Source organism: Lotus japonicus, chromosome 3, assembly GCF_012489685.1.
Source record: "Lotus japonicus ecotype B-129 chromosome 3, LjGifu_v1.2".
In the NCBI taxonomy this organism is placed as follows: Eukaryota; Viridiplantae; Streptophyta; class Magnoliopsida; order Fabales; family Fabaceae; genus Lotus; species Lotus japonicus.
This window is the reverse complement of record NC_080043.1, coordinates 3726944-3739864: the sequence shown is the minus strand read 5'-3', so window position 1 is coordinate 3739864 and position 12921 is coordinate 3726944. Positions and strand designations below refer to the sequence as shown.

Genomic DNA, 12921 nt, shown 5'->3' with positions numbered 1-12921 from the left:
CATGATATTTGGTTATATGTCATTTATGTTATATTATTTCATACTATTTGGTATAACTTTTTGTGTCATTTTCATGTTATTTAGTATTATAAAATATTTAGTATTTTTTATAACTTTTTCTGAATTTATAATAATATTTGCAAGATTTTTTAATATTTTAGATATATTATTATTTTAATATAGTGACCCAATCAATCTATCCAACCCAATCCGAACTTCGTCGGGTTGGTTCGGATCGGGTCCGAAGAAAAAATTCGTGAAATCCAACTCAACCCAACCCAGACAATTTTGATCGGTTCGAATTTTATTTTAACCAAAATTCATCCAACCCAACCCATGTGCACCCTTAACTAGAGCTATGATTCAATTATATTTTTCTAATTTTTCACTTCATCTTTTATCATTGCTCTCTTCTATTTTAATCATATAATTCATTATATTTTTTTTATTTCCCTAACTTTTCTTTCTATCACTATCTTCTAAGTTTTAATCCACCGCATTTTCAATTTAAAGTAAATATAAACAAAACTTTTTTCCAATTGATTAAGCTTTCCTTCGAAATGAAATTGATAAGCCCTCAACCATCAACATCTATTCAATCTTGCGATGGTATGTAAAGGGTCCCATTCATCAATGTGGATTGTGGTAGATCCATTAATTTAAGTGCCCTCACTTACAAGTTACTACACTTTAATTGTTCTAATCAATGTATTTTTCATATTATACGAATGTGTTACTTTCCATTTTATTTGTGTTCGGATCATGTTAATTTTTTTTTACAAGATCATGTTAATTTAAATAGTACTTTTTTTTCCTTTAATTCAATTTTGGCTTAAAAGAAATATGGATGATTTTAAATTTATTGGAATAGTGTATGACCCTTGCATCCATACGACTAATAGTGAAAAATTATAATAGTCCAAATCCTTAAAAGAAAGTTATCCTTATGTTGCAGCTGCGCCATGAAATAATCCCAAAAAACAATTGATTAGGAAGAGGATGCAATAAGAAATGAAACTAACCGAGCTCACACCGCATATAAGATGAACACTTACTCAAAAGATGATCAATGTTTTTAATAAAAGCATTATTGTGAATCCAAACACCAAACACATGGTAGAGCATTATTCATAATCAACCACATGAAAAACTAGACTTTTTCATAAAGCACATATCTTTCGAATCATACACCACAATCGTGAACTAAAAACGTACATATTGATGAAATTATATCAAAAAATTAAATTGGTTGATTCTTAGAATCAATCAAACATTAGTTTGGGTGATAAAGAAAACTTGTTCATTAGTAAAGAGTTATTATTTTTTTAAAGCTGAAACACATTTTTATTAAGATGCTTCAAAGGAGTACTACAAGTCCAGGAATAGCCTCAAAAGTCAAAACAACATCATACCCTAAATTATGCCAAGAAAAAGCTTTGAGAAATTATTTTATTAAAACTTTACTAAAAAAAATTCAATAGAAAAAAACTGTAAGAAAAGAAAAATAGTGCCAAAATCTTAAAGAGGTCAAAATACAGCACTACAAAGATTCTACCTCCACAAACACTTAGTTTTCATTCTATCTCTCATATATTATCACAATTATATATCATATTCATTATTTCTTATTCTTCTATTTAACCATCTTTGTAAGTAATAAAATGAAGTTGAAAAGAAGTTGAAAAGATCAAAGGTGGGGGGTCAAGTGGAATCTGATTCACACGTTGTGGAGGACATGCTGGTCATAAAGGGACAGATGGTCCGGATCTTGTGGAGCCCACGGGAAGGCCTAAGATCCCTTCACCGCACAAATTAATCTCCTATAATATTTATGTGTTGTCCCTTTTTGTATAATTCGATGGGACCACCTCTTCCCAAATGAATCAAATCAACAAACAATATAATTGCTTTTATTGAAAAATATTTTTTACCCACCTCAATCTCACCTCCACTTAAATTATAAAATGGGTTAGATTCACTCATACATCTAATTTTCTTCTCTTTACTATCATACTATTTAATATTTATCATATCTTTTATTATTAATTTTCTCATTTCTTTCTTTTTCTATCTGGATGTAAGTGTGATTGAAGTGTGAACAAACAAACACTTTATTATAAAAATAGAAGAAAGAGATCGGAAATAAAAGACATGATGAGTGATATGATAGAAAAAAGAATAAAAAAATTTTGGTGAAAATTAAAAGAATGTAAACGTTCATATGAAAATTAGCTTTATATTTTGGGTGGATTTTTCATTATACTCAGAGAATGAATGAGCACAAAATTCATTTGGCTCACTTGCACTATTTTCTTTCCGCCTAATTGTATTTTTGGGTTCTCTGATTTTGACCATGAGTGATTTTTGTCATATAATAATTTTTTTAACAGTCATTCTACTTTTTAATTGTTGCAAATTATGTCACTATTCATTATTACAAATCAATTTCCTACCTCTTCAAATTCATGATAAACCCCAACAACAAAAAATTGTAATGATAGTTAGAATTTATTTTTTTTTGTTACAAGATAGTTAGAATTTAAGAATGAAACACAAAAAAAAATAATTAAATGTTAGTGTTAGTTTTAGTTAACATTTAACTCTTTTTTTATAATTATAACAATGCATGTTACTAAATAAATGGCCAGGTAGGATGCTTTCGTGTTGGTCGTGTAATTAAGTGTCATGTGTGCATGACTTATCCTAATTATCACATGCCATGCCACTCTCTCGATAATACATATAAACATTTTTTTTACCAAGAAGTGACAAAGGATAAAAATACAATATCAAACAAACTTGAGACACCAAAATTGTACGTTTTAAACACGATGACTTAATTCACCCAATCAAAATATTAAAGAACTAAATGTGCAATTAAATCTTTTTAAAAAAATTAACAATGAGATTAGAAAATATAGATGATAAGGTCAAAATTTATTAAAAAGGAGAAATATATGAATACTCTATGTATGAAAGGTCAAACTGCATAGAGTTGCACGTTTGATGGCCGCTAAAGTTGATGACTACCTGAATGCTAATTGGTGGGATCGACAATTTCCCTCCCTCAATTAACACGGCATTGTTGGCTGATGTATTTAAATGACAGACGTACTTTCCCTAAAAAAATGGTTAAAATGCATTATTGCATACATTTGATTTAATTAAAGAAAAATAAATCCAAAAACTAGGGACGACAATTTTCATCCAACGATGAAGACGAGATCATACTTCTTACTTGATATTTATCTACAAAATATAATGATACGATATTTTTAATATAGAAGTTAAGTAGCTATAATAAACGTAGGAAATGCCCAAAATAATAAATACTTATATCTTGATGATTCAAATATCATTCGTAGAAAACCTTAATTTCTCTATTATAATTTACAACATAATATTACATTTTGAATTGATTAATTAGAAAACTTCAAATATTGTTTGATATCAAATTTTATTTAATATTTAAACTTAATTGTTTTGTATAAGTTTGGAATTCTATATATGTAGGTCGTGAGGCAACCCGTGGAGAGGCGGGGAATGGGGACCTAGAAAAATATACCCCACGCTCAGCTAAAGCTTAACGTGATTTTAAAATGCATGTAATTATAAGTTAACCTCGTATATTTTATATTAAATAGCATGTGCATGCAGATAACAAAATAGATATCTGTAAATCTCACATGCCATGTTACTCTGTAGTTTTGGTTAGATTTTTATATGAGATTTTTACACTGACGTCCAATCACATTATGCCACATAAGACTAAGTAGTTACAAATCTTTTTAATTTTAATTAGTAAATTAATAAATTGCTGATGTGGCAGAAATTAATTAAGTGCATGTGTAAAACAAGTTTACACTGTCAGTGCATCTCCTATTTTCTCTTTTTATATTTGTGTGGTTGATTACTTGATTCCATGAAATCATAAATATTTATAACATGTTTCACAAAAATTCAAAACAGAAAATTTTTCAGATTTCGATTCCCGTAAAAAGCAAACAATTTATATATATGTATTCATCTTTACCCATTTATACTAAAAAATTATAAATATTATTTTTTCATTTTCTTTTAAATGAGAAACTAACACAATAAGTTTCTTTTGTTCTTTCCATATATATATACAACAAAATTATCAGTTGCAAATGTAATTAATTAATGGCTTTTCCTTTCATGAGCTTGCATTATATTTGAGATAACTATTGAGTATTGACTACTACCTCTCAGTATTCCTGGTTGAATGAACTGGAAACTGCAGAATCGTGAATCACAAACAGAAACAAGAAAAGAGGAAAACAAGTAATAATGGCATTGAGGACCGAGTCTGCCATGCCTGCCCGCCTTTGCATTTTTAACTGGATGCCGTGAAATCTCAACTACCAGATCTTTATTTATTTTATTTGCAGTTTTGCACCCACACACACAATAATCACTAGTCATAGTCAAAACCACCATCCTTCCTATTACTCCGTTCCGTACAGTTCTGCCTCGTGCTCATTATACTATTTTAAAATAGTAAAGAAATGAGAGATACTCTTCTCTTGTTATTCCAAATCTTTGCTTACAAGGAAAACAATTTTTTATATGCAAGTAGATGAATTCAATTTTAATCATTAGATTCATTTTGTAACCAAAAAATTATTCGATTCAATTATAAGTTTATAACAGTATAAATTGAAATATTAAATTTTATATAAAAAAATTCATTGAGTAAGTTTTGACTACATTACAAACACAATGTGTGTTGATCACAGTATTAAAAATGACTGTTTGAACCCTCTAATTAAGTGTTTAATTCGAAAACCCACTTTGTAGAAAACTTTTATCACACTCGACACTCAAGTCAAACATATGATGTGATTATCTTCATAGTTTTGTGAAATCGCAAAATAATGCATGTTAGTTAAAGAAAACTACTCTACAATTTGTGTTGTCCCTATAAGGTTATAATAACATGTAAAGATGGATGAAGAAAACGCCATCGTTTTGTACACGCAATAGGCAATATTCTGCAATGATAATAATAACCTATGCAGATTCCCAGACAATGCTGCACCTCTGGTCAGTGTGGGGATATTTTTAATTTTAATTAATTAATTAATTTTGTTGGGTGCACTGGACTGCAACCAACAACCAGTTACGGTGTCGTTTAGCGCACAGGCTTTATGGTCCAAAGTACTGAAGGCTGAAATACTGGTTTGTGTGGCGCATAAAAGAAGAGAGAGAAGAGAAATGGCCGTTGCTTGCAGGCAGGCACTATTCAACAAAACAGCGACATTTGCGCGCGTCCTACGTGTCAGATTTTGCCGCGCACCCCATCACTCGTTGACTTCACGCGCCTTCCATAACGCGTACATTCCTATTACCCCAATTACCATACTTTTGTACTTAATTCTTAGAGGATAATTGCATGCATTATATACACCAGCATTCAACTTCCAACTATACTTACTCTTTAACCTCCTTCCTATCGCTTGAGGTAAAGATGAGGTGACAGATTAATCTCACGACTAATGATCGAGAAATATTCCATGACTACACTGAAATATAGAACAAGAGTAAATAGAATTTAGATCCGGAATGCATTAACTATTTTCTCATACTTTATTTATAATCATTATCAAAAAGAAAATTAAAAGAGCGTGCAAAGTTATTTTACAAAATTAATAAATCAGATTTAAAGATGTGGAAAAATTAAATTTCCAAGTCTAATTTATTTAGGTGACGCAACATATCCCTAAAGTTTATTCACGAAAAAATATCCCTAAAATTTGATCTGTTAATTGTGTAAAAAACCTGAAAGTATATATTTTTTCAAATAACACCATCAGATCTAATTAATCAATACAAAAATCAAATTTATAATAAAGTACTACGAGAATAATGCAGTAAATAACAATATTTTGTATAAAAAGTAAACATTAAATATATGTTTTAATTTCGTACCAGTGTACCACGATCATCATTAACAAAGTAAAAACAGGACGATGTACCCAATTTAGAGGGTACTACTGCCTCCTATCTGACAAGTAGATAGTTTTGGACCTATAGCCCTATACAACTTTTTTACCCTTTTACCCCTTGCCAGACCTTTTAAAGGTCCTGAACTATCTCATCTAAAACAAGCCACCTACGCCCTACAATGTGTACCTCCTATCAATCTTTGTCCTTATTCAATCATCAATAGCACTGCTACAATGAATTTAATCGAATCAAAGACGAAACCGAAAATTAAGCTTCCCCAAATGCAGAAACTGATTCCATAAATCAGAATTGTCAAATAGGAAGAAATCTCTATTATAGGAAATTGGAAATTCCCAAAAACACCATATTATTAAAGTGTCTAACATAGTACATACACTGATACACTCCTATGAACATGAAAATTATGTAAGATTAGCATTGATTTTAAGCTTATTTAAATTTCTATTGTATAAGTTAAGTATTATTGACCAATTTTTTTAGAAATAAGCATAATTGACAGCTAAGTTGATAAACTTTATAATCAAATAAACCAATTAAATGGCAAAAGGAAAATGCATTTCTAGTTTTCTAGTTTCTAGCATTCATCCTTATCTAAAATCTGAAAAAATGTGCAAGTAAACAATAGAAAGATGAGAAGATATGGAAACAAATTGAATTAAATTTCTTGCTTGTGATTTTGTATTTTTCCAATTTGGTGAAAAATATCACTTTGTACTACTACCATCATCAAAAAGCTATGGAGAGATGATAATCAAAATGGACCAAAAAAAATCAACTACCCTTCCAACTAGTCAAGTCATGTTAACATGGACACTAGCATTTTTGTAGGATTTACAGATAGGACAATTGTGTAGGGTAGACCCACAAAGAGTACAAACACAGAGGTGTCTGCAAGGCAAGATAAGCACGCACGATTCCTCTTTCCCACACTTCCTGCACAATCTCCTCCTCCTATCACTCTCGGGCCCACCACACTCCTTATCCTGCACCCCCTGCTGCACTACCGTGCGCCACCCATCATCATCGTTGTTGCTACCGCAGCATGATTCCGCATCATCCTCCGGCGCCGCCATTGCCGGCGGAACAACGGTGGCGTCCTCATCGTCGGAATCTCTGATCTGACACAGCGCGTGCTCCAGATTTGCGCGGAGAGCGTTTGCGGTGGCTTCGTTTGTTTGTGCTAGCTCTCGCCATATCTGATTCTCGATGTAGAGTGATTTCACTCTCTCTTCAAGCGCGAGATTCAGTTTTCCGATTCTCTCGATCTCATCTTCCTTCGTTTTCAGCCTCTTCATCATCCCGATCTCGATCGCTTCCATCAACCTTCTCACTTGTCCTTTCCGTTTCTCCTCCAATTCCATTCTCACCTTCTCCATCTGAAGAATTTCACACAAATTTCACACCAGTTAGAAATCAAGAACAAAGAAAACAGAAATCAAGTGGTTTTTCAGTGGTAGGATGATGGAGATGGAGATTTACGTGTTGTGAGATGAGGTTATCGATGTCGAGTTGGTGGTGGTGGATGTGGAGGGAGATATCTTCACCGAGGAAGGAGAAAGCGTTGTTGCTGGTGTTCTTGTAAGGAGAGAAGAGGTAGTTGTTGTTGTTAATGGCGTCTCTGGAACGTTTTCTCTGGAAGGGGACACCGTTGCTGGTGGCGGTGGTGGTGTTGTGGTGGTTGTAGGTGAGAGTGCTGTCAGATTTCATGGCGGCGGGCGAATCGGCGATGAAGGAAGCGTACTGCGGCGCTGCCGGGAAGAGAGTTTCCGACGCGGTGGTGGTGGTGGCGGAGTGTGGTAGCAAGGAGGAGTAGTTGTTCGCGTTGTACATGTTGACGAAGGTTGAGTCGATTGGATTCGTGATGATTGTTTCTCTGCAAATAAAAGGAAATCAGAGAAAAAAAACAGAGAGAAAACGGAGAGAAAGAAAAAGGAGAGAAAATAAATGTATTACCGGTTGGGAATGAAGTGAGGAGGGAAAAGATTGAGATGGTGAGTCTCAATAGCCATTAGAGACTTGAGAGGAGAGAAAATGTTATGTTTTGTGTTTGGTTTATATGGATGATGAAGAGGATTTTATTGGGTGAGTTTTGCTTTGAGAGTGGAGGATTTGGTATTGGAAACGGTGAGAGAGATATGAAGAGGGTGAGAAATGAATGAGTGTCAGAAAACAATGAACAAAAGCATGCAATCGAGGTGGCAGCAAAATTTCAATAAATTTTTAATCTTATATATAGAAGAGAGAGAGTAAGAGGGTGCATGATTTTTAATTGATATAGTAAGATTTTGTCTATTTATGGATTGCTAAGCTGCTACCTATCAGATTTGATCCTGTCATAGTTATTTACCATATTTTTAGCGTCGTTTCAGCCATGCGCATCTTTGAATTTTTTAATGATATACTAGTATTTCATCTGGTTATATTTTGAAAAGTCATATTGAAAGATTTTAGGGAGGTTGCTGTCAGATGACGCGGATTAATTTATTTAGTTAAGTAAATAAACTTTTCACTACTATTTTTGATACAGAATTATTTTATGTTATTGAAGAATCAATTAGTTTCGTGAAAATCAATCTTTATAAAATATCTAAAACGGATTAAAATTTGGTCAAAATAAATCATGCTTAAAATAACTTACATCTTGGTAACTGCCACGTAAAACCTGCCGACTATGGCTTCCACGTTGGCACCTTACAGTCCAAAACAGATTCATTCATTTTCTATATTCTGCATACTCAATTTTTTGGATTTTGGTTTGTTGAATGCTCTCGCATTACCAAGAAAAATAGCTCAGTTCGCAATATAGGCTAATTGTGTGGGAAAATCTCTCTGCTTTGAATTCGATTATATACAATACATACACTTTGGAGGTACAGGATATTTATACTAAAAAAATTTGCTCTCACATTTTTTATCTGGTAGGAAAATCAAATGTCTCTATTAGGGTAAGACTCTTAAAAATCAAAATCCCATCTTAAGAAATTCAAATAATTGCTTTTTTTACCATTTCGACCAACACTTACTCTCGTCCCTTCTATGGGCATGGGATTCTTCTCAACTTATTAGATATATATATATATATATATATAATTATATATTTTTTTATTACACACTTATTGGATATATCAAATAGTTTGTTCGGAAATTAAAAAGAAATAATAGAAAATCGATTTTTTTTCTATTACTTTATGATGCTTTGGTTTTTAAGGAAAAGAAGGGAACAACGTGAGGATAGTGGGGACCACAAGGGAACACGTGCGTGGCAGGGTTGAGGGGGAACAGTACAAAAGGGTGACGCAGGAGTAGGCACGTGCGAGGTGAGGAACTTTTTTGGCAGTTTTCTCGTTTCACTTTTTTTATGGAAAAAGGAAAATGGTTCGTTGAGTCATGCTGGTGGCGTGGGAAACGTTGCTTCGTTTCGTGCCTGGTAACTTTTGTTAATGCGTTGTGGCACCTTCTGGCTCAAGCTCACTCAAACATGTGGTTGCTCTGCTCCACCGTCCACACGCAAGGATATTATCCCCGAAGAATAGCTCAAATGGTAAGAGCTAGGGACATAAGTGTTGGGTGTATTGAATGGTAAATAAAAAGGGTTCAAACCATGAAGATAACTAATTTACTAACATTAGTAACAACTAAATAAAAAAAAACACGTAATTATGTCATTTGGGGAGAAAATTTTAATATAAATTGAAAATGTCTTATCAATAGTAGTAAGCAACACATATGTTTTACTATGAAAGTAATAAGCAACCCTATGTTTTACTATGAAAGTTAAAAAAAAGTTATTTTTAATGAATTTAAAAATAAATATTACCTTCAAAAAATTAAATTTACTACTTTCCAACTGAATAATAACTCAATATTTTAAAAATGGAAAATGTTGTTTTACACAATGCTAAAAACGCACGACCTTCCACAACATTATTAAACTTTTGATTTGTTAAATTTGATTGTCTCATCTTATGTTGTGGACTTATGAGTCGTCTGAAATAATAATGTTCTTTAAAAATTAAATGAGGCATTAGGCTCGGGCATTCAAGAAAAGAAAAAGAAAGGAAGGTAATTCTAATTCCCCACGGAGTTAGTGTTTGACCCAAACTAAAGATAAAATGTACAGTAAATTTCAATAATTCTCATATTATAAATTATTATCGTAAAAATATTATAAATTATTAAAATATCATGTGAAATTAATATATAATATTAAGAAAGTTTTAAATTAGTATCATGACCATATTACATATTTTGTATGATGAAAAATTAATATTAAGATTTGTTAAGAATTTTATCCATAACTTTGATAAAGATAGTGTTTTTTTTTTTCCCTCATTTGGTGGTCAAAGATATAATAAAAATATGAGAGAATAGAATGTTGCATAAGGACATGATATGATGAGCTATAGTAATAGCAAAATATGTTCTTATCTTATCATGTGCTTAAGGTGGACAGTATAATGATAAGATATGATATAAACATTGAAAGTACATAATTTTTTTTAATTTTAACATTTTAACATAAATAAATAAATTAAATTCTTGATCAAGCCATTTAACTCTTGATCAAACAATTAGATTTCAGAAACCTTGTGCATAAAATTTTGGTATTTGACTATTTGGTGATAAAATAGAAAATAAGGAATAAATGATCATATATAAGCACGGGTACATTCTCACTTGAACATGTTCATTCTATCCGCACAAGCATTTTCTCGATGATTTTATCGTTCAAATTGAAGTTCTAGATAATGTGAACATATTAAATTTGCAGCTCGATTCAGGCCGGGTTGACATCCAATGGACTATTGGTTCATAACAAGTTCATCCGAACTATGTAGATTGGGGCGACGATCCAGTGGAGAGTGGTCAAAGTTCCCAAGATCCATTCTATGAGAGTGTGCTCAGAGTCGGCTTAGCTGACGCTAAAAGGAGGATATAAGAGTTGATCAACCTATATAACCAAGAGTAATTGTTACAATTTAAAATTTAGTTTCGGTCGTTGTGATGAGTGTTTTGCGTAAGCTTAGAATAGGTTCAATCGAAGCTATAGCGTTGGTCACATTCAAATATTTAGCTTCAAAACTTTTATTGTTAATCTCAACACTAACGCTTAGCCGATGCTAAATCATCATTAGTGTTGGCTTTGTCTTACTTAGCATAAGTTAGAAACCAATGCTAAGTAACATTTTTTTAGCATATATACTTGATCACTTATTAAGTTATTACAATCAATTTTGTTTAATAATCTTTCCATCGACAATAAAGTCAAATAACTTAGTCTTTCAATCAAATTATCATAACAGACAACTTATTATAAGGGATCATCATGTGATATGATCTTAAAATGAATTAACTACCTTAAATGATACTCATGATGCTAAAGAATGCATCATGACTGTTCATGCCACGTGACAAAATAAAACCTAACACGACTATAGCAAATGGATTGATTTAATTATTTTAACTATTTTGTTATAATGTGTATGAAAAGAATTTTGTAACGTGAGGTGAATTCCACTTCATTGACGTCTCAAAAGAAATGAACCAGTTTGGTACAACTTGCGAGAAGCACGAAAGCGGTGCCACTTATGAACCAATGGAGCATTAATATAATTTATGGCGTAATGACAAAGTGACTTGATAGATAGAGTGATATGTAGTGTCTTTCTTTTATCTTCCTCGATATGTTCGATCGCAGAATGTGACTTCAAATTTGGCGTTGTTTGATTAGAAAAATGGGTGTTTAAGAAAAGCTGAGCACATTAATTGGAGTTGCTCGTGAAGTAACGTGGTGAATTATGACACATTGGCAACAAACTAGTATAATTGCATTGGAAATATATAGATGGAGGGCCATCTTTTCCATGATCTGAAAACTACTCTATTAGTACCTTTTCTTTTTCAGGTATGACCTTAACTAGACATTAAATAAGACGGAAAAAGTTAAGATAATATATTCAAGGTGATCAACCCAATAAGTAGTAAACAATTTGAGGTTTAAAACAATTGCCAAACGTATCATGATTAGGTTAGAGAGTGAGAGAGGGGGGGGAGTCTTTGCCAAGACGAGTAGACGAGAAGTAGATACCAGATTGATGGCTATTCCTCAACCCTCTTCATGTTTTCCTTTCAATCCTATTATATATTTTCATTCTTCATTATTGCTCACATGAATATACTCCAATTATATAGCCTACTAGCCTAGCTAGTTTAGATTAACAATCAACATGGGTTAGATGAGATTGTTTTTCCGTTGAAAACGCCCTAAAATACATTTGACATGTTAAACACCCACGGAAATATGCAAGTGGTCGCAAAATAATTACTTTAAATTTTTAAAATTACACGAATGCTTCACAAAAGACATCATATATAAGTTTAATAAGATTCTTATGGGTGATAAAACTCACCAAATATTTAATGTTGTTGCATGCCAGGCCAGAACCAAAACCTCTCTTGTTAAAAAATTGTTTTAAGTTAAGATGTTATTTAGGTAAGAACTCATGTGATCGACATAAACATTTTTCATTAATAGTAGATGCCAAGTTAATATTTAGACTAAATTTGTTCAATTTTAAAAATAGATTAAGTTATTTGAGAAACTAAAATTGTATGGACCAAAATTACTTATTTATAAATCTATAGGGACCGGAACTGCAATTAAACTTAAAAGTACTATTTAATTAATTACCTGTACGGAAAGATACTAGGGAAATCATGCATGCGTGTTTGTGCTTGCTTTTCTTTTGAAGCAAATTTTCAGGCATCTTGACTTGTGGAAATATTTTTTTTATGTATATTTTCTTTCTTTTCTCCATCTTAAATCGTGATCTCAACCCTTCTAACTCTCAAATTATGAGAATCTCTCTTTTCTAGCTTTCTCAAATTTTTCATATTTTTTAATTGTAGTCATATTACTTGATGACCTCC

At 32.1% G+C, this 12921-nt stretch overlaps 1 protein-coding gene across 1 annotated transcript; it reads right to left on the bottom strand.

The window, feature by feature from the left end:
• Window positions 1-6629: 6629 nt before the first annotated feature.
• Window positions 6630-8211, bottom strand: LOC130748856 (probable BOI-related E3 ubiquitin-protein ligase 2). The gene is made up of 3 exons (XM_057602098.1): window positions 7945-8211; window positions 7471-7864; window positions 6630-7367 (listed from the first exon to the last, which is right to left on the bottom strand). The coding sequence occupies exons 1-3, from the start codon at window positions 7998-8000 to the stop codon at window positions 6783-6785; spliced, it is 1035 nt and encodes a 344-aa protein (XP_057458081.1). The 5' UTR covers window positions 8001-8211; the 3' UTR covers window positions 6630-6782.
• Window positions 8212-12921: the final 4710 nt, after the last annotated feature.

Bases quoted from the DNA above. Each gene is read 5' to 3' on its own strand.
- LOC130748856 (XM_057602098.1), bottom strand. From the start codon at position 8,000: ATGGCTATTGAGACTCACCATCTCAATCTTTTCCCTCCTCACTTCATT. The intron at 7,865-7,944 runs GTAATACATTTA...TTTTATTTGCAG, and splicing joins CCTCACTTCATTCCCAACCG to AGAAACAATCATCACGAATC. The intron at 7,368-7,470 runs GTAAATCTCCAT...GAAATTCTTCAG, and splicing joins ATAACCTCATCTCACAACAC to ATGGAGAAGGTGAGAATGGA.